Source organism: Ptiloglossa arizonensis, chromosome 14 (assembly GCF_051014685.1).
Source record: "Ptiloglossa arizonensis isolate GNS036 chromosome 14, iyPtiAriz1_principal, whole genome shotgun sequence".
Taxonomy (NCBI): domain Eukaryota; kingdom Metazoa; phylum Arthropoda; class Insecta; order Hymenoptera; family Colletidae; genus Ptiloglossa; species Ptiloglossa arizonensis.
This window is the reverse complement of record NC_135061.1, coordinates 6,956,969-6,978,547: the sequence shown is the minus strand read 5'-3', so window position 1 is coordinate 6,978,547 and position 21,579 is coordinate 6,956,969. Positions and strand designations below refer to the sequence as shown.

The 21,579-nt window shown below is 44.2% G+C and overlaps 2 protein-coding genes across 3 annotated transcripts in view; one reads left to right on the top strand and one right to left on the bottom strand.

Annotated features, from left to right (window-relative positions):
• LOC143154207 (uncharacterized) overlaps positions 1–18,094 on the bottom strand; it is a 115,113-nt gene extending 97,019 nt beyond the window's left edge. Inside the window, exons 1-3 of the mRNA XM_076326123.1 lie at positions 17,957–18,094; positions 17,150–17,383; positions 15,258–15,426 (exon numbers count right to left, since the gene is read on the bottom strand). Coding sequence (XP_076182238.1) covers positions 15,258–15,426; positions 17,150–17,181 — 201 coding nt within the window. The 5' untranslated portion in view covers positions 17,182–17,383; positions 17,957–18,094. The remainder of the gene's footprint in view (positions 1–15,257; positions 15,427–17,149; positions 17,384–17,956) is intronic.
• Positions 18,095–18,699: 605 nt separating this feature from the next.
• Positions 18,700–21,579, top strand: part of LOC143154245 (uncharacterized) — a 42,085-nt gene continuing 39,205 nt past the window's right edge. Inside the window, exons 1-3 of one of the 2 annotated variants that reach the window (XM_076326189.1) lie at positions 18,700–18,850; positions 18,999–19,295; positions 20,846–21,076. In XM_076326189.1, coding sequence (XP_076182304.1) covers positions 19,040–19,295; positions 20,846–21,076 — 487 coding nt within the window. In that variant the 5' untranslated portion in view covers positions 18,700–18,850; positions 18,999–19,039. Of the gene's footprint in view, positions 19,296–20,845; positions 21,077–21,579 lie in introns of both variants that reach the window. The other variant, XM_076326188.1, reaches the window with a different exon arrangement.

The window sequence follows — 21,579 nt, the reverse complement described above, 5'->3', positions numbered from 1 at the left end:
AACCGCAACTCACACGGTAAGGTTTAGCCCCGCGATATGGGACTACCATTACCACCGCAATGATCCAACCTCGGCACAGGGGAAACGGAGACTAAACACCCTGTCGTCCAGTCGTCCAGGCTCGAAACGGGGGAATGTTCAACCCTGTCGGGTTTTTCGCTGACCCCCGTGGTATCGTTTCGGCCAAGATGAGGCCTCGATGTCATCATCGGAACAGTTTCCGGTCGAATAGTCTCTGAATTCTTAATGCCGGTCGGCCAGCACCTCGGTTAGTCGGGGAGGCGGTAGTCAACCGCCACCGGTTTCCAATATGGCGGTTCTGTGTGCCAAAGGGAGGTACGGGCCGAAACTCGATCGAAAAACTGGATTTCCTGCGCGCGAACCTTTCGGTGTCTACCGGTGAAAGCGTAAATCCGAATGAAACGAAAACCCGACCCATGGAGTGCCAAAATATTGAGAGGCTCTCCTCCGGCTCCTCCGGCTCCTCCGGGGACACGCACCGAGGAAGACGCAGAAAGGGCCTCGCCTCACCTCGCCTCGCCTCGCATCGCGATAAATGCGCCCGGGCTAACCTCATTTTTCATACGGCCCATAAAAATCGTCGTCCGTGTATCTCTCCGCGTGAACGAGGCCCCCCTGAAACCTTTCAGCGGTCCCCGGAGAGGAGAGAGTCCCCCGAAAGCCGCTATTGGCGGGCGCAGGAGCGTGACATTATATTTATGTTGTCACCCTGCGTGTCAACGGCGCGGCTACCGGGAGCTCGTGAGAGTGAGACGCGAAACGAGAGAGGGGACGGAAGAAAAAAGGGCAAAGACGGAGGGGGCCTGACTGGGCCTTGTCTGCAAACAGTGCCGTTGCCGCGTCCCCCGATCGTGCTACTCATGCCACTGCCGAGGGACAATGGACGGATCCTTTCGTTACCTGTTTACGAAAGCCAGTCATCGTAAAACCATCGAATCGAATCGCGAAGAAAGCATCCCGACGCGGTTTCCGAGATTCCTCCCGGTTTTTTCTCTCGCGGACCTGCTGATCTTCTGGCCAAGGCAGCCGTGAAAGATACTTTGCGTCGTAATCTTCCGATGATTCGAAACACACTTTCAACGTCCCTCTACGGTGCTTACTTTATTCAAGGAATGTGTATAAATTGCTCTCGATGTATCGCGTTCGGATAGTTTGGTTTTACCAGCTTTTAGATTTTAACAGTGTCGAGTTGGAAGCTGAAACTTGAGACTCGAAACTTTGGAAGAAATCACTGAAGATTTTTATCCTTCCCTGATTTTAAACACATATCGTTTAATGTTAACCGTTCCATGGAAATAACGAACATTAATGCGAGAAAAGAATTTATTAAAATTAATCAAATATAATTACTGCGACTTATGGTACGGAAGGAAACACACTCTTTTTGGATAAACTTGATTCTTTCCTCTACAATGTGGAACTTCGCATCGATGGAAGGTTAGTTCTTCTAATTTGTACAGTAGAAATGGTCAAAGCAAACGAGCTTTTCCTCCGGTACAGCTCTCCTTGCAGCTGGTTTTCTATTTATTTTATTTTTTTGTTCAGAGTTTGCTGTTCCACCTAAAAAAAACGAACGTTCTCCTTTTTTCTTGGTACTTTACAAGTTAGCTTTAACACTTACTCCCCGTATTGTCGGGAGAGAAGAAGAATAATTTTTCGGAATAAAACTGTCGTATTTATCGCGCACGTATTCGCCACAGCCTCGCAATGTACTAAATTCGGACGCTCGCTGCTAGGCAAGAAATCTCGCGCGATGCTTAAAAAACCAAATATCGAGAGAGAAGAACTTTGTTTCCAAACGCATAGAATTTAATGTTATCCCTGCACGAACGGAAGCATTGGTCTCCTCGCTTGACCATTGACGTTTAAATTCCTCAATTTCTCGCGTTTCTTCGATCGTATCGTTACGTTTCGAAAACCGGTTCCTTCGTGGATTTATTACCAGGACTGCTTTCCGAGTCGAGGTTCTGGCAGACGCAGGGATCGCAGGGGGGCCCCTTCCGGCTGGACGCGCGTGCCCCTTGTTGTCGCAACTGTCGCGAACAGTTGGTCCTCCAGTGTTCTCGAAAATGTCTGCGAATCGTCGGTAAGGGTCGTCGCGTCGACAGCATCCGGTTCTGCGATTCGTTGCCGCTCGTTCAGTCAAACCGCTAGGTCACACGGCTCTGGTCTCTTTTAAAGCTTTGACAGGTTTAACGACACCGACGGCTCGTGTCGCTCGGACGGAAGTCTCAATTAATTGTCCCTCCGCGAAGAATTATTGAAATTCCAAACGCATTCCAACGTTCAACTATTTCGGACATTTTTCAGCGAAACTTTGATCCGAGAAGATGGTGGATCGTGGTAGATTCTAGAAATCACTGGTTACAATGTTGTTAAAGTATGGTAATCGCGTCGTCTATTGTCGCTCGAGAGTACTTGTACGAACGATGAGTTATATTGCCTTTTTTATCTACGAATTGTACTGCCATGTTACGTCTGCTGATCGAGTGTTCGTTTCATTGTAATCTTTGCAAGAGTAATTAATTTTGTATCTGTAGTAACTGTAGAGTAAATCCACCGAGTGTTTCGTCCACACTCTACCTGTAACAAATCTATTTCTTTCACGATTCCGGCATTCGGCGCGAGGTTCGCTTTTCGAAGGGTTTAAGCACAGAATCCAATGGTATATGTGTTCAGGTGTTCACGAGTTAATAGTTTAGGAGATATTTAACTTCGTACGACAAATATAGAGTCGTTTTGATTCAGCTTCGACGCGAGTTAGACGGCTCGTGCAACGGCAGCTTTCAAACGGCACTCGTTATTGCTTGCACAGCTTAGTCGCTTTGACGTCGCGTTGATAAGTATTTGCCTCGCTATAGTGGCTTCCTACTTCGATAGAACAGATTTTGCTATTCAGCGAAACATCGAAAGAGTAAGACGTGTTTCCATCCTTTGTGAACGGATTCCTACATTTTTTATCATTGTTTTCCATTTCTCGTTTCTTTTTCGTTTTTTTCTTCTATATGTTATTTCTTGTTTGTCCTTTTTTTTTTATTAAAAAATCGAAAAATTCGATAGAACGAAGAAGGAAATGTTTTCCGAAGAATCGAGGAATCATTATTTCTTAAAAATATTTTCGTGTAATACGAAATCTAGTATTGTCTACCAATATCGCTTCAAAGAGCAAGAACTCGGACCTTATTAGATATCTCGAACTATCAACCGTCTGTTCCTAAAACTGTAGATCATTAGTGTACGAAGACCTATAATTTATCAAAGGTTCGTTGAAGAGTTGAACGAGAGATCCGGGTAGATTTTAAGAAGTGGCAACTGGTCGTGTGTTTTAATCATCCGGTAACCGGAACAGCTGGAATCGTTGCGCATTTTCAGGGGTAGAGAGCAAGGAAGAGTACGGAAGGGTCGATGAAGTTCGAGGAAGACTTCGTGCAAGGCCATGGAAGGTCGTGCAACAATCGATAACTGTCGTTCGTAGGCAGGCATAAGTCGTACGTGCTCGTGAACGTTATACGGACGGGCAACGCGTGCCAGTTTCCATCAGGAGTGACGGTAACAGCTGTTGCACGTCCATTTCGAAAGCTTTCTCCGTGGAAACTCTCCGGCGGGAAATTGGCGGCGCTGATCGTCGCGTAAACACAACCTAAAAGCAGTAGATCACTCGATTCCTCTTCGCGCGTTTCTAAACATGGGCTCGCTGATACGCACAGGCGGATCTATATATACGAGCCTTCCGCCAGGCTGAAATAGAACTGTCGATCGATTAGAACTTTTTCCAGCGCATACGTGACACCCATAAAAAGCGTATCTCTTCGTCCAAGGGAATTGAGTTCATCCGAGCTTACTACGTTTCGGTCAAAAGCCATTTGCACGTCTACCCGGGGGGCGGGAAAATTTCTCGAAAAACCACACCGTCCGAACGCTACGTTCGTCCAACTCTGATGATAAGACGATCGCGTCGAGGTACCTTACCCGCGTAATTTTAAAATCAGTTTCAATTTTTGTACAATTGTCCATTTTCGATCTCCGTGTTCCTTCGATTTTGGCTTTGTACCCGTTTTTCGGTTGTCCCTCGCTAAATACCCGTTTCGTTTCTTTCGTAGTTTGAAATCGTTCCCGCGCAAATGTTTCGATAACGATCGAAACCGCGAACGACCTCTTGCGAGTACAATTTTATCGATCCTCGGAACAACGTTCAACACGTACGTTTTTAAATATCGCAAGTGTTCGTGAAAAATTCAGAGACGGGTCAATGCACGTTGGAAAACAACGCGATAGGTAACCAGCGGAGGAAGGGATCGGGAGTGTAGACCGAATTTTTGTTCGGAAAAGCGAGAAAGAGGGGTGGAGCAACAGTTCGCGCGGCTCATTCATGAAAAATTCGTCGAGCTACTCGCAAGTTACATTCCGGATCGAGGAGCGCCAACTTTTCCCGTTCGCATCCGTGTTTCGAGGAGAGAAAAAAGAAACAAAAACGAAAAAAAAGGGAACGAACGGACGAACGAACGAACGAACGAACGAGAGCGAGGAATTGATTCAAGTATTCGTTCCTTCGATCGCGGGAGAGTGTCGTTTCATATTCGTCGAAGAGTAGCCGTGTGCCGGGGTGGGGGGTGGAGTGGGCGGTCCGGGTGTCGAGATTGCGGGAGAAACGCGGCGGGTTGGGTCGAAGGCGCGAGGGGGTGGGCCGGTAAATTTTCATTAAAATACAAGGGAAAACATTTCTACTCCGTTAGACGGTGAATTTGCATGAATTAGAATTTCAAGTGTCGCGCGCGAACCAAGGGGTGACCGTGGCGGCCCTTTGGAAGAAAAAGGAAATCGACGTGTCCGTTGGCGTGCAACGGGTGAAAAAAGAAACGAAAAAAAAGATGCGACAGGAGGGCTGCGCGGGGGGAGGGGAAGGGGATTGGGTAGGGGGTTGAAAGCGCGGATATTATTTTTCAAACGGGGTGATATACGGCCGAGCGACGATTTACGGAGTTACAGCGGCGACGATTGCTTCGTTTTTACGGTCGAAGAGGGGGGATGGGGGATCGGTGGTGGGCCAGGGAGGGGTGTAGCGGGAAAAAGACAACTCGCTCTTTTCCGCGTATTTTTTCTTTTTCCTTTTTCCTCGTCTTTTTTTTTCTTTTCTTTTTTTCTTTTTTGTTGCTGTTTGCTCTCTTCGCCGCTCCTTTTTTTCCCCGACTTTTTTTTTCTGCGCGCGAGCTTCACCTCGTCGAGAAAAAGCAACGTGTTATTTCTTCGCCGACTCTCTTTTTTTTTCCCTCTTCGGGGAGCCGCGCCAGCTCGCGCTTCTTCGGGGGCTCGGAACCTGTTTTTTTTTCTCGCAGAAGAGGGCGCGCACGCAAAAAAAAAAAGAGGAGAAAAAAAAAGAAAACGAAGAAGAGAACGACGAACGAAGAAGCGAAGAAGGAAACACTAGAAGCTGGAAGGGAAACGAAGCGGCCGCAGGACAATGGAGCTCGGTGCACCGACGACGCTTTTAATTTTTATGGGATTCTCCGGGTTAAAAAGGCGCTGCGCGTACACGCCGCCAATTTTTCCTTCCTTCGCTCCGACCCAGCCTTCGCTGCGGCTGTTTTATTAGGATCGTAAAGTCCCTGCGGAAAGGAAACTTTTTTTTTTCCTTTCCTTCCGTCGTCGACGAGGAACCGAGATCAACCGAGAACGGGCCCCGAATTTCGGGACCTGCGGGGACACGCGCGCGCCGCGTTTGAAAAACTCGCGGAAAAACTCGTTGAAAAACTCGCGACCGAAAGAAACCGCGGCAAAAAGCATAATGAACAGTGATCACGCGATTCCTTCCGAGACGACCCTGCTGGTCCAATAATTATCGACGCTTTGTCGAGAAACCTCGACAAATTTTGTATACTCGTTGCTATTATTTCCGGGGTGTCGTCGCCCTGCTAAAAAGTAACACCTAAACGGTGGGGAGTAGAAAAAACGATCGAGGGACCGTACCGACAATGATTTTTCCTACCGAGTTCTTTAACGTCAGATATTTCGTACACTTTCGCACTTTACGAGACGTACCCCTTGTATCGGAAATTTTGCAATTTTCCACGGTGCGATACAACGCGAGTTGCCGCATTAAACTCGACAACAACCTGAGAATTGTCCTTGGAATTGCACAAAGTCCAATCGTCGATCCTCGAAGGATCCTCGAGGATCCTAAAGATCGAGAGGAAACGACTCCGTAGAATTTCAAAACTTCCCCGATGTTCCTTCGTGGCCGAATTAATAGGTTTCTCCGTGATAATTTCCACGCAGTTGGACATTTCGAGGATCGATGAACGCGATTAGGTTCATCGATCGACGGAACGGGGGAATCCGAGGTAAAAATTGGAAATTTCCGATTTTTCCGGACCGCGGAAAATCCCTCTTTTGACGGGAGTCTGTTTTGCGCGTCCTTCGGAAGATCGGAACGGTTCGAACGATAGCCGTGCGTCGATACCGAAACGATGGGGAAACAGAGGAAACAGACGGGCTGACCGATCGGCGTACTCTCCGGCATTTCGCTCTGGTTGCGAATCAGTTGCTCTCTGGTTACGCGAGCCGAAAAAAAATCGACTATTCATGCGCAACGCCGATAAAATCTGAAAGCTGCTAAAAGCGCACGCGATCGTATCGCCAATAATGTCGTTTCCGTGGCGGCAAATACAGACACGGGGCCATATTTAAGCCGGCTTCGTTGTAATTTAACAATCGCAACGGCAAAGGGACGCGGAACAACGCGAGTACCATAACCGTACCACCTTCAATAGAGAAACCAGAAGAAACGAATATACCTCTGTTCGAACGAGAAACCGATTCGTTCGATCTCTTCCTTACGAACGTGTCGACGATATATTTCCAACCTCGTAAATCTGTGTCTCGTTTCTCTTAATTGAGTTGGGGGTAGTTTTCGAGAAACGATTGTAAAAAGAATTGTTATTAAAAATTCATAAATCCAGTGTATCGTTTGCCCACTTGCGTAGTTTGTACGGTAAGATTTACAAGATGTTCGTAGTTTTTATATTAATTGTAACTGCAAACTGTAAATTGTAATACTGCAACCCTAAATTTGACAATCATTCTTGTCAAACTCTATCGTAAGCAAAAAATTTTCACAAAGGGAGAAGAAAGCACTTGTACTTTCTACAAATTTAAACAATTAACACTTCGACTTGTACAGTCGCTTTCGTGTAACTTTCTCTGGACACCGTTATAGATTTTTTCATAATTCACACTTTTAATCTGATACCCTTATTTTAACGAATTTCGGTAAAAATAAATTTTCCCATAAATTTCTCAAAAATTTACACAACGCCCTACAGTTTGTTTTTGTTTATAAGTAAACAAAGCTGCGCGTAACGCTGGATTCACGATTAAATCGAATTCTATCTGCGGACCGATGTGACTGGAAACCGATACACTTGTATCGTAGAAAAACACCAACTGACTTTCCGCGTATCGTTACTCGTATTTGAAAATCGTAACCTAGAATCATTGTTACACGTATGCGCGTAGCGTTGACTCAACAGCTCCATCTAATGGACCTCCGAAAACAAAGAAAGAGTTCAAGCAGCGACACCCTTATACGTTACGCAAGGGAGAAAAAGAAAAAGAGATTCAAATCCTTCCGAGAACATTTATTTTCAGAATTATTGTTACATAAAGAATATCGAAAAGATGCTACGTATAACGCGTAACAATCTACACATCGATGTGTTAATAAATCCACGTTACACGTTTCAAAGTTCCCTAACGCTACGACAAACCCACTTTCCCGAGAAGGGCTCACAAACATAACGAAACGAACAACACGGATTGTAACTCGTTACCGCGAAGACTACCATTTTTTTAAGCGTTAAACGTTAAACAATTCCCAAGCATCCAGCAACCCTTTGCAGCTCCCATAATTCTCAAGGGCCTGAATACTGCGCGGGTAGTCATCGGCCCACTTGGAACGAAACAAACGTGGAAAGTAGAAGGGGGGTAGAGAGGGGCACCGCGCGTCGGAAGAAGTTTTGAAAGGAGGCTCGAATAAAGAAGAAAAAACGCAACACCAAGAGGGTAAATCCGCGTAATTACCCTCGATTCCGAGGCCGTTGCGAAATTCGGTGGTTCCGGGCCGGGTTCCGCGCTCACCCAGAGGGAAAAAGATATCCGAAGATAGGATCTGAAAGCTGCTGAAAGCGCGCGATCGTATCGGCCGGTAATGCGATCCCCCAGCGACATAATGGCGCAAAACCTAGCCCCCATTGTTGGCCCCGGGGCTCGGAGCGGCGCATTCCTTCGACAGGATGTGCTCTCGATTTTCTCGGATATCGTATAATGTAGCTTACGCCACCGGGGAGAGAAAACGAACGGGTAGGGGGAAGACAGGACGCGGAGATCCGGCGATTTAGCGTACCTAGAGAGAAACGAAAAAATCTACTGGTTTTCGAGTAGGTGTGTCCTTTGGAGGATCTCTTGCTATTGCTCTTTCGAACAACGTACCGAATCGAACGTCGAAGGACGTCTCGTTCGCGTCGAGAGCCTCTTAATTCAATACAGAGTATTCCTTTGGAGGAACCAGTGCAAAGGGAACGATTAAAAATTCTTAAATACAATGCTGGTGTATCGTCTATCCATTGGCGTAGTTTTGAGGAAACGATCGTAAGCAGAAGGATTAAAAATTCCTAAATGCAACGGGGGTGTATCGTTTACCCACTTGCGTAATTTTGGGAACACCTAACAATTGTTAAGACGTACTAAAAATTCGTTAGAGCTTCTAAACTAAATAATTGACGCGAAGAGTAGAATCGCGTTAATAAATTCAGAGCAATATTTAAAGGGGAGTAATCTAATTAAATCACAGCCTAGTTAACGACCAATGCGCGCGTACAACGGTGTATTTTGATAGGTAATGTAATTTAGAAAAAAACAATTTCCAAGATTTTGGTATTGCCTATAAAAGCTGCAAATGGAAATTGAAAAATTGCGAAAATGAATCGAAATTATTAACTCGGTCGTTTTAAATATCATAAAGAATGGAATGATCGTTTGCGGTTAATGACTAAAAATGTTTATTGTTCGGTTGATGGATATATTTTAAATTATTTAATCTGAACGGGTCCCTGCGATAAATTCAAAATGCGTCCTGCACGAGTGGTGGCGACATCGGTGCTTGCATCGCGCACTGCATCAACGATTCATCCTTCCAACCGACGATGCATCGCTCGGAATTCGGTTAGGTGCCTGTTGTACCGACAGTCGCCTACGCAGTGCACTTCCTACAAAAAATACACCACATGGTCCTTTCCACCTATCGTTCACTTTTCCATCGAGTCTTTAGCATTTTGCAATTTACTATCGATATCACGTTATCGGCTGCCGATCGCTATGAAAATGATCGATAAAGATTATAAATTCTTACCTCCTCCCATACTCTTTAAAATTAAACTCGAATTGTCGATAGAAAACGCGATCAAAATTCGTCGATGTATTATGAAATTCGAATGGTTTTTCTTTTGTACAACCTATACGCGTTCAGGCCAATCGATACACGTTACTCGTGTCGATTAAAAACGAACGGAACGGTTTGTAGCGAATTGCTATAGCCGATGGTTTGAAATTGCTCGCATTCTCTCTACAAACTATATTGATCATAGCACTCGAAGGTAGAAAATTCTGGACGAGTGTACACGCACACAGCACCCTATTGATTTATAAAATACGTTTACTGGTTTACTAACATTTTTTATTCGAAATTTGAACTATCGATATTGAATCGCACGTAATAATAAAACCATAAGTATTTGATCAATTTTCTTTTGTGAGATATATTGTAAAACAATGCACAGTCCTACGTTGCATCCCTCTTATTCGTAACATGCACCTTTTCGTTGCTTATTTTTCAAATATACAACACACATTTTCTTTCGGTTCTAGTGATTGTTTTCATCAAACTCGCATACCAGTTCATCGACCACATAGATGCAACGCATATATATGTCTTCAGCCCTATTTCTCGTTTTTGCCGAACACATCTATGCGTCAATCAATCTTCTCGTGTGAAATTACTTCCACTCGATTCCTAAAAACTGATACGTACTTGCATAATTATTATTTTGAACAACGTTGACGCACCGTTTTATTAAAAATAGTTCTCCAATCTTACGAAAAAAAAAAAAATTGTACAGAAGCAGAGCCCAGCCAATATCGATCACTCGTGTCTTATTACAATTTACTTCCAACCCGGAGCAGAGGCTCGCTTAATACTCGGGCCGAATGTTTTTAATTTACGCTTCGCAATCCCGGTGGAACGAGCGGCAAAGCTCGTGCTTTAAAGCTCGTTCGTCCAAATAGGATAAAGAGCGAGAGAACGGGACGAAAAGGGTATGTCTCACATCTGTATTGTTATCCTTTTGATGTCCTTCTCAAAGCCGGACCACGACGGGCTTACATTCCCTGTTCTGGTGAACGCAGGGAAGCAGAAGCGATGAATTTCAACGGTCCAGCTGCATCGTCTGGTATAGCCCACTACTATGCTCCGATCAAATGTGTCCAAATTTGCATAAAAGCGACACGTCTTACGCGTGGAAGTATCGCTCGCATTGGAGTAGAAGTAGAAGTCACTGGAAGTATCGGAACCCAACTATCTTGGTCATTTCCTAGGTACTATAGTGATGTAGCGTTCGAATCGCATATTTCTTCTATTTACAAGTTTTTCCTTCATATGGAGATAATATATATATATATATATATATCTTTCTTTCTATTTTCTTTCGTTCTAATTACAATCTTTATCTTGACAGTAAATATTTTTATTCTATTAGTTATTTGGGTAGGTATTAGTATAATTCGTTGTTCAAAGAATTCTTGGGAAAGTAATGTAAAATTTTTATTCGAGAACTCGATCGTTGATTTTTTCCAAATTTTAAACCGCGATTATTCAATTCGTGGACTCGAGCTTCGTTCAATAGCTTGTGTTTCGAAAATGTTATTTTTCAATTTTCTGATTATGAAGGTTTCCCAAAAAAATATTCCACGGTTATACTCGCTTTTCGTTCCGTTATTTTTAAACCGCCTATCGAAATAAAATACGCGTATCGATACACTGTCGGAAAACTCTTTTTGTGCAGATTAAGAAAATATATTGCACACTTTTTTTGGCGTTTTCAATATTTGCTCCGCTAATTTTTAGAATCGGTAGAAAAAATCTAAATTTCGTTGCTTTTGCGTCGTTATTGAAAACGAACCTTACTGTACTTACGATTTCATAAATTAAACTTCTACAATACACAATATTTTTAGAATGTTTGTACCGATGCGAGAATAAAAATCCCCCAAAATTAGAGGACAATAGTGTCGTTTTAAATTATAGCAAGTTCTTCGTAAATTAACGAATCAACCATTCTCTGTATTATAAATACAACGAACCATTTTACAATATGCATTCGCCTAACCGTATTCATGGTACTCGCCGATGGAAGTGAAATTAAATAAGGAAATTTCTCGCGTGAAATTCGACGTCATGGAAGTTTCTCAAGAATGTTTCGAACATATTTTCGAAACGGATATCGGATGGAGCAACGGAATGTCGAATGCGATGTACCAAAGACCGAGAATCGAGAACCATCCCTGTGTCCTCGGAATCTAGAATGGAGGCTAGAAAGAGAGGCAGTCGCGCAAGGGGTTTATTAAGCTTATTAACGGACCATACAAGGGTGGACGTATCCACGTCGGTGGTCGTGGAAAGTATGGCTAGCCAAAAGGGGCGCGAGGGTGAAAGATAATGGGTACGTGTGCCGTGTTCTGCCCTTCATTCGTTTAATATAGTGGATTTCGAGATTTCAGCTTGTCCTACCTATAATTATCACTTCCCTTTGCGTTATTTCCTTCCTATCTACCTGCTCTCTCGTTGCCTTCACGGAGCGCCACATTTTATGCGATGCAATGTTTAAATTGAATCACGGAATCTAATTAGTCGAACAGGTATATAGATGTAACGCCACTTCAACGTCTGTAAAGGAAGAACTCTGTCGTTCGAAACGGAGAGGATCATTTTGGTTAATACTTTCGAACGGATAATTAAATGTTACATTTGTAAAGGGGTTTAATAATTACGGAAAATGATCGCGCAGCTTGTTAGAGCCGGTACGAATACTCGTGTTTTATAAGTACGTTCTAAAAACCTTCTCGGGTTTTGCGCGATTCGTACAATTACTAAATTTTACTCGAATTTTCGTATTTTTTTTTTAAATATTCGATGTACGAATTCAAATTTTTTCGGTTCAAGTTTGTTCTCATTAAATTAATCGATACTGATACGTATGTATATTATTAAAATAATGTTGTCTTGACTGTATAAAACAGCAAAATTCAAATATAAAAAGGAGCAGAATCTTCTACACGAAGAGTTGAACCGAAAAAGTAAAGAAAAATGTTCAAAACTAATTGCGAAATTGGCAATGTTAAGAATTGCCGTACAACGATTCGTTTTTCAACCCTATCGCCCTTTGTGTTCCTTGACCGAGCCATCCCCCTCCCCTTTATCGCGTGGCGGCAAATGTTATTAACTGCACGCTTTGCAAACGTATTAACGGAAGCGGAATTGCATCGACGGAAACGGAAACAGCATAGATTGTTCCACGTGGTCACGAAGACCCGCCACTTTTGCTTGTTTCGTTTAATGGAAATACTTGCCAGTACCAAGATACAATTATTATCGAGCCGAAATTGTTCCAAACACTTTCGGAGTTACGAGAAGTTTATTCGATCGTTTCAAATAATAAAAGTTCTCGATAGAGAGCCGGTCACCTTCGGGATAAATAAAAATATACGTATAAAAATTGAAAATATACAAGAATGCACGAATGTGAAGCACACTGTTCAAAATACAGTAACACTCGTAAATGAAAATGCAAAATATCTAATTTGAAAATAAATACACAAGTAAAGCCATATACGTAAGAATTATACTTAAAGAAATGGCAAATGTAGTAGAGAAAAAAGAAAAACTAAAAATAACATCATTTATCTACTGATATCGAATAGCGAAAGAAAACTACAATTATTATTTTCTTTACCGTATTTAATCGAAGTAAAGGGTTTAAATTGATAATTCGATTAGTTCGAGGGACGCGAGCAATTTGTACAGAGATACGAAACGACTGAAGCGATATTAATAAAACTGCTGGTAAAATGGTAGCAGCGTGCGTAGACGTAAGAACGAAGGGAGAAAGGGTCAGTGGACGTAAGGACCGCGGATTTAGGCTTCACCGGACACAGGAGGAGAGGTCGTCTAATCGTGTCCCTAGTCCTGATTTAGGACGGGATTTTAATTACGAAGGGTCGGTAAGTGCGGCTGTCCACTTGCTGTAAGTATGCCTCCCTTATTTATAGTTCATTAGCTGGGCTTTCGCGCAAAAGGCAGATTAACTTACGGATATACGGTCGTTCCGCGAGACTGAGAATTTTATGCAAAGCTTTGTGGAAATGTCCTGACGGAAGAACTTGAGCGTTTATCTTAGATGTACGTTATCATTTATAGAAACATTGTATCGGTGACAGCTCGGTAACTAGAGAAAAGACATTTTTACGAAACCTTTGGCCCAATTTACAATAATTCCAAACCGTAGAAATATTTTAAAATTAAAAATTCATCCCTTGGAAATATAATTATCCCTTCTTCTATCAGAAGCTTCGAAATTGAAAGTACGGTTATATTTTATCGTTGATTGAATAAGTGTGCGACGGTTAAAAATTCGCTCGAATTTAGAGGAGTATTGTAAATCTGGGTCGGGTGGTCTCAGAGTCGAAGGAATAGTTCTCTCTCGACTAAGAATATTCTTTTGGCGATAATTTCAAATCTGAGGAAGCAGTTGCACCACAGACCGAAGCAAGAATTGTTCCGACATGGTGAACGATTAATGGAGTCAAGGCCACCGCAACGAACATTCGTCAATTATCAAAGATCAGGCACTCGGTATCAGGGTAAAGTTCTTTCCACCATGAAACACATTTTCTAGGAAACAGGCTGCCGATAAGCGTGGCTTATGAAGCCCTTCCGGTGGCGCTGGAAGTGGCCCGTTTCTAGGCGATATCGCTGTTCCGATAAAAAGCGTAAAAAAAAATGTTTCCATTTTTCCTTTCACCCATTCGCCTTCGACGTTAATCTGTTATCTGGCTCACCCTGCGGCGGCGGCTGCTGTTCACAATCTCGTCGTCCTCCAGGAATATCGCGCAACCCTTGCTTCACGAAACGGAAAATTACGTACACGGTAACCCGAGTAGCCTGAGAAACGAACATTCGAATTCGTCTTTATGCCTGAAATCGGTATTTTTCGTGAAAGGCAAACGTATCGAATTTCGAAGATAATTCCTGAGACCTAGAACTTTGAAATTAAAACTACAAGCGACACGCGCACGCGCAAAAAAAAATAACATTTACTCGTTAGGTTCATCCCACCAATGATCGGTACGCGAGTCGCTATTGTCTCGATGAGAAACGATCGGTCGATGAGGAATCACTGAACCCCGACTGCGGGGACCTACTCCAGTGCTTTGAACCGTCTTGTCCTAAAAATATCATCCTCGGAAACCGTAACAGAGTAAATTGTACACAGTGGATTCTGGAATTCATGGAACCCGAAACTGTAGAGACGCGTGTCGGTGATCCGTCTTCTCCTAAAAATATCATCGGTGGGATCCATCGCAAAGTGTACGCTAGACAAGTGACCGATTCGAAAGCAAAGAGGAATCCTCGGAGGTGGCACGCTTGTCCAGGGTAATCCCCGTGGGCCGAATTATCAAGTAACGGACCAACTAGAGGAAAGTCGCTCGAAATGGTATCGGGGCTCGGTGTAGCCGTGAACACACGCGACGATTACGATAGATCTCCCCGGCGTCTTTCGCGTAAGTAATTGCGGTTTCACGACACGCCACGCGGGCCTGATTTTTGCGGTAGATCGGCGTGAATCGACAAAACCGTTCGGCGAGACACTCCCGAGCGGTGGGCACCGCTTAACGCCGGTCAGATAAGAAAACGGCCAGGCGAAATCGGCCACAGGTCGAAGCACCGTGCACTTCCGAGGGGTTAATTACATTCTTGCGAGTCCGCACGAACGAGTGAAACCGCATTTGCTTCCTCGATTGCACTTTAGCAGACCACAGTGCAATAAACGGTAGCGTTGCGGCGAACGCGCCGCCGGAGCCCTCTAAAGCGCCTTACAATATTTTTCTGTACGTTCTGGGAAAATTCTTACCGTCGTCATCGGGATGAAAAGGCTCCCTGCATCGGCCCACCGTCGACGAGAACCTCCAATTACTTCCTGGGGGACTCGTAACCGTGCACGGTTCGAAACCTTTAGACTCTTTCCGGTGTGATTCGTTTGCGATCGGGGACTACCGCTACCTGTGTGTCCTATGCTGTTTCTGTAACGAGAAAATCAGAAAAATTCTGTATTTATTAATGTCGATTGGTCGATAGTTGCGAGAATGGTGAATCGGAGCAATAGAAGCTACGTTGAGACGGTTGGTGAAGCAACTACGAGTGCAGGTGCTCCGAATTTGGCAGGAGAGTCTTGGATCGGAGTAAATACTCTCCAAGGCAATTTGCGAAGGGAAGAAGACGTTTAGAAACGATCGCACGTTACTAGTAATCCGTTTTCAAAGTATTTTAATTCGCAACGTTCTAGGTGGCGATGAAACAGAGTTTCCAGTTCCAAATGAGTACAAATCTTCTCTGGAAATTCTAAATGGAGCATTCTGCTCCAAAATGATCGTCCGAAACCAGAGATCTACTTTTTGGAGTAATTTGTCTGGTTAGATTTTTGGAGTACTTTTAAAAGTAATCTCTTCTGAAACAAGTATAAGAATTCAATGGATACTTTGCAGAGATTATCCGAAAAGCTTCATAGGGATTTCCACCCCCGACTAATCGTCACCGTTTACCCCAAATTGAAACTGTACAGTCTGTCAGTGCAGTTAGAAATGTTTCCGAAAGAGAAGAGTTTGATGAAAGACGCAGGTTCACGAAGTTGCGTTCGGATTGCATCTTGCAATGGCTATGCCCGGTACTAGTCGGCTCCCTACCTGGTGGAGGCGCGACTGGTGGGGGGTCGCCGAACAAAGTTCAAAAGAGAGGAAAAGAGGCCGCGAGGGAGAGAAGGAGGAGGTCGAAGGTGGCGGTGGCACGAAAGAACAAAATCGCGGGGGTGGGGCGAACGATCCACGATGCGGGAGAGCCCCACCCCCCCACCTGCTCCCCCAATCGCAAGCTCCGCCTCCAGAAACCCGCGTGACGTCACACAGACACTTGTTACGCCTTGCTGGAACACTGGAACGCCGTACCACTTGGACTTTCCTAGGGTGGAAGAATTCACCCCCTTGAATCCGCTGAACGACCTTCGATCTGTCTTTCAACCTTCTTCGATGTTTACCCTTTCGAAGTCATTTTATTGATTTACATTTTTTCCAAATAATCGCCGAACGGTCCTGCTCAATAACGAAACACAATTTTCTTCGGACGAACGTACAGAATTCTTAGAACGGTTTGACGAAAAGTGAGGTTACGGCAGAGGGTGACGATAGTTGGGGACGGTGGAAGCAACGAAGCGGTAGGAAAAATTGTGTTTGCTTCGAATTTTCCGATATCGGATATAAATACGTATTTCGATGTTAACCGGAGATCGGTATATTTATTCCTGAAATTGGCAATCATTTTTTTGTCTACTAGTAACCATTTTAAAAGCGACACGATTACGATATCGCGGGTGCCGAAAGATTGGCCCGCCTTGGGAAATAACGCGATAACACGGGGAATTTCGACGATACTACTTCCTCCTTATCGGTGTAACAACTAGTCGAAAGATTATACGGAGAAACGACTAATTACTGTGAATTAATTTTCTCTGCTCGTCGTTCGACTTCGACACGGAACGCGCATACATCTGTAAACGAATCAAGAATAATCGATCGAATCTGGTTTCGATTCGGCGCGCGAGTCGACTTCTCGTTTGCATGCGCGAATAAATTTATGGATGGACGCCGTTGTGACGATATTGTTCGTCGTATGCTACGATGACACACAGGAATTTCCGCAAAATGATACACATATACATATATATGTAGAACGTAGCGTATTACGTTTACGTACCTTTCACGTCGTTTGAACGGCCTTCGCTGCATTTTATCCTTCGGAAACTTGCTAAAATTATCCCGCAGGTATCGCAACACTTAGCGGACATCGCGCAAAAAACAGTGCGGCCAACGGATGTTTTCTTTAAAACGAGTTGCATCTACGATCCGCTAGGTGACTCATCTTCGATCCGAGATTAAGGCTGCTCCGATCGAAATTGAGACTACTTCGATTCTGTACCGATGGCGACATCTATGCAACCAATGATTCAACACCTTAAAGGTCGAGAAATTGTAGAATTATTTCATCTAAACTTCGTAAACACTGACCCAACCGTTCCTGCGAGGGTATCAGGTGTCACAACATAAAACAAAGCAGCGGCGTAACGCTCGCAAGGCGAGAACACACGAAACGGTATACGGAACCCTCGGAAACGAAATAACGAGAATAAGGTACAGTGGATGTAAACAGTGTATTAAAAAACACAAAGATTAACTTTTTTCGCGAGAATAAAAGATCACGAAATTAATCACACACGTGCGTAATGACGTAACGTCTCGTCGAACGAAGCTCTTTCCCTCCAACCGCGGCGCTACGGTCACTTTTACGAAACGAAACAATCGAAACATTTAACCTCCTACGATTTTTGAATACCGAGTGTTCTGAATTTGTTGAAAAATGGCACATAATTCTTGCAAACGTAGCAAACGCATAACGAAGAAACTTACAAAATGTACAAACGATACTTAACCTGTAAGTAATCGCGTGTCCGCGTGACACGTATAACCCCTAAGGTTTGCTGCACGGAGAATATCGTGAACGTACCTGCGCGAGATAAATGTCCTGTAGGAGTTTTCGAAGAAATGGGAAAGGCTCCGATCGGGAAGGTGGTTTTCATCGTGGCGGAAAACTCGGGCAAAAGTGTCCGATTCGGCGTTAATAAACGATCCGAAGAAATCTCGAATCGCGAAGGACACTGGTCGCAAAACGAGTCGAGTATCGGAGGGCGGGCGATCGCAGTCCAGTGGGGATGCGGTAGGGCCGGGAGGCGGCGGGAGATGGCGGGAGGAGGCCGAGAGAACGGTGGGGAGGCTCGGAATTGCGAGGCTTAGGCCGTCCCGGGCCGCTTACGCGGAACACGTGGCCGATGCCGCGCCGCGTCGTGCCGCACCGCGCCGCACCGCCGGCATTACGTCGCGCACCGTCGAGCGCGACTGACGTTCGCGTGGACGTTCCCCGATTCTCGATCGACTTCCACTCGACCTCACCGCGACCACCGGATGCGAGTATTCGCGCCTGAAAGGTATCTCGACGCAACCTCGATCGACACACGGAACCGAGTGAAAGCCCACGAGTGTACGGTCGAGCTTCCGATCGAAAACTTCAACGTCGTCCAACAACCTGTAGGATCTCCCACACACCGCTAAAAACGTGTTACGCCGTCGATTAGTGACATCAAGAGCGATAGGAGCATCGATCACGCGTCACCTAGACCAGTGACACCTCGCGGACTAAGAACGTGCCAATAGTGCGGTTGGGGGGTGGGGGGGAAGCGTCTAGGAGTTTTTCCTCGGTAGTTGTTGCATCGATATTAACGGCGGAGGACATGGCGTTGGCGGGAAACCGATAGAACCGATCGTCGTTCGCTATGGAATTGGGGGAAACATCGAAGGCATCGTGGATATCGAGAATGTCGCGGAATATACGATGAACACGTCGGTAAGTAACCGGATCGTTCCTCTCCTCGAGATAGAGCAGAGAACCGGCTGCTGGAGGAGGAGAAGTTGGTAGCGGAGGTGTTCGCGGGTTTCGGTGAGTGTTTACGCGTCGAAAAGGCAAAGTGAAATCACGACGTCCTGCCTGGAAGGTGCATGCTTTGGCGACGAGGGGCGGCTACTGGCCGATGGGATGCATCCACCGGTGGGTTCCGTGGGCTGCGGGGAGAATTACGCCACCGTTGGATCCCACGAAGGCGCCGGCCCCTGCGGCCCCTCACTGGCGCCGCTTCAGGGGGTGAACACCAGGTACCAGCAGGCCGAGGACGCCGACGCCGGGGGAGGTGGTGGCGAGATGAGCGAGGGTGCCGCCGTCGGCGAGCTCTGGTGGACCGAGAGGCTCGTCGACGAGGCACAGGCCGAACACCCTGGAGAACTGGTTCGAACAGGTTTGTACCTTCCCTCTCTTTTCCTCTTCTCGAATTTATCGCTTACCAGTTATACACCACTAATTTCTCCTCGATATTCTATTTATTATCTACAGAATTTTACTTTACGAGTATACATCCTTTGGCGATTCACTAGCCGCGATTCTTTTTCTACCGTAAATCAACCGTACGTTATTATTCCACGTTCGTGGATACATTTTCTGTATTTTTCTCATTACCTTGAACTTTTTATCTTTCGATTGTTAAAACTAAAAATATTTCACAATCTTTGGAAAGGTTTGAGTTGTTTTTTTTTCCACTAATTAACTGTCCATTATTCGACGTTTACGGATACATTTTTCATATTTTTCTTATTACCGTATGTAAACTTATCTGCGATTATTTGTCGTTCTTTGGAAGAATTTTATTTGTACCTAGTAGTTGATATTGAATATATACGTTTGTAATAATTGTTTGGCAAAAGTGCCCAAAGAATCTAGTAACAGGTGTCGGTTTAGAGAATTATTGTCAGGTAAATAATTAATTGGTGGTAAATATTTACAATTCTTCGAAGAAAATTATAATCAATATATTTTCGCTACTGCGGCGCGTACTAATTCGGTTTTGGCGCCGTATTGTGCAAATATTGGTAACTGTTCGGTACAATATTCATTACATTGTTAACACCTTATGGAAATGCCAATAAATGGAAGTTACACGCGAAATACTAACAATAAGTGGAATTTTCACTCGCTTGAGCTTTCGATCGTCGCTCAACACGCGCGAAACCCGCGAATTCATCTTCGATGTTATCGATCGATGAACGATCGCGATGAATATTCGTTTCAATGTTTAGAGTTTCAAATTTTTCACAATCTCCGACTAAAATCTGGGTTTTAATTGCGAAAAACAATGTTACCTGCTTCTTACGTTAACGTAACATCATTCGTTGCTCAAATTACCTTTAAAAATATTAAGAAACGGTTACTCATTATTTTTATTCGCACAATTAACACACTGCGGGACAAGAGACGCGGAAATGATCAATTTGAAGCAATTGTTCACGATTTCCATGCTATCGAGTTTCTCAGAAGACAGGCATCGAAAAATTCTAAAAAGAAAGAACAAATGTTCGAAACTAAATTGTAATTCGATCTTTACGATTTTTAAAAATTCTCTGGTCGTTGAATTTAAAACACAGTACCGTAATTTTCCTCTTAAATTGACCACAGTGTATCGAATAATTAAAATTTGAATAAAAACACTGATACGTAAAGTGTACAATCGTTCGATTCATTCTTCGAACAAGAAATCTAATTACTTTGACCAATATATGTCTACGTTATTTTCTTTTACAATTTCGATCGTTTCCAAAATGCTAAATACTGCGATGAAAAAAGGTGGCGATCGATATCTCGAGGCAATGTTCCGTCACGTAACAATCGAACCCTCGACAGGATTGTAAAACGCGATTGATTTGTACGGAAAGGACTATAATATTTCACTCTTAGCTGAGCAATTGGCTGTCACCGAAACAGTCGTAACATTCACGGTTTCTGCCCTCTTTGCAGGATCACCGTATTTTCTCTGCAGCCAACTGCCGACTCACTGGCGGTCCAACAAGACGCTTCCGGTACCGTTCAAAGTTGTCGCCCTGGGCGAGGTTCCCGATGGAACTCTGGTGACAGTGCGAGCGGGTAACGACGAAAACAGTTGCGCCGAACTGAGGAATTCCACCGCCTTGATGAAGAACCAAGTTGCCAAGTTCAACGACCTCAGGTTCGTCGGAAGAAGCGGCAGGGGTGAGTCTTCCAAACGTTAACTATTTCTCTGAATCCTCCCTTCTCTACCAACTACCCATTTTCTCGTCTCTGTTATCGTAACACTTATTCGTTGTACCTTTAACGTCCGAAGTTCCTCTAATCGTAACAGAATTTTCATTATATTTTTAAAATGTACGAAACGAGCAAAAGGTTTCGATCCATGGTATTGGATACCGTACGATGTACAAAATTTTTTTATGTACAATTTAAAGAAACTTTAATTCTAAAAAGGCTCGAGTCAAGGATATCGATGTCTGTAACGTTCTGTAGAATAAAAAGGAGTAAAAGGTCGTTTTGCTTCGAAACGAAGACGTTGTAAGGAATTTCCCGATCGTCCTTCAACGGGACAACTATCCATCTTAGGGTTACCCTGACGAGTTTATTTTCTCAAAAATTAATTTGTCGGGATCTCCCGCAGCATTTAAAGCGAGCGATGAACAACGTTTAGTAGGAGGGTTGCGCATTCCACGGAGCTGGCTTAG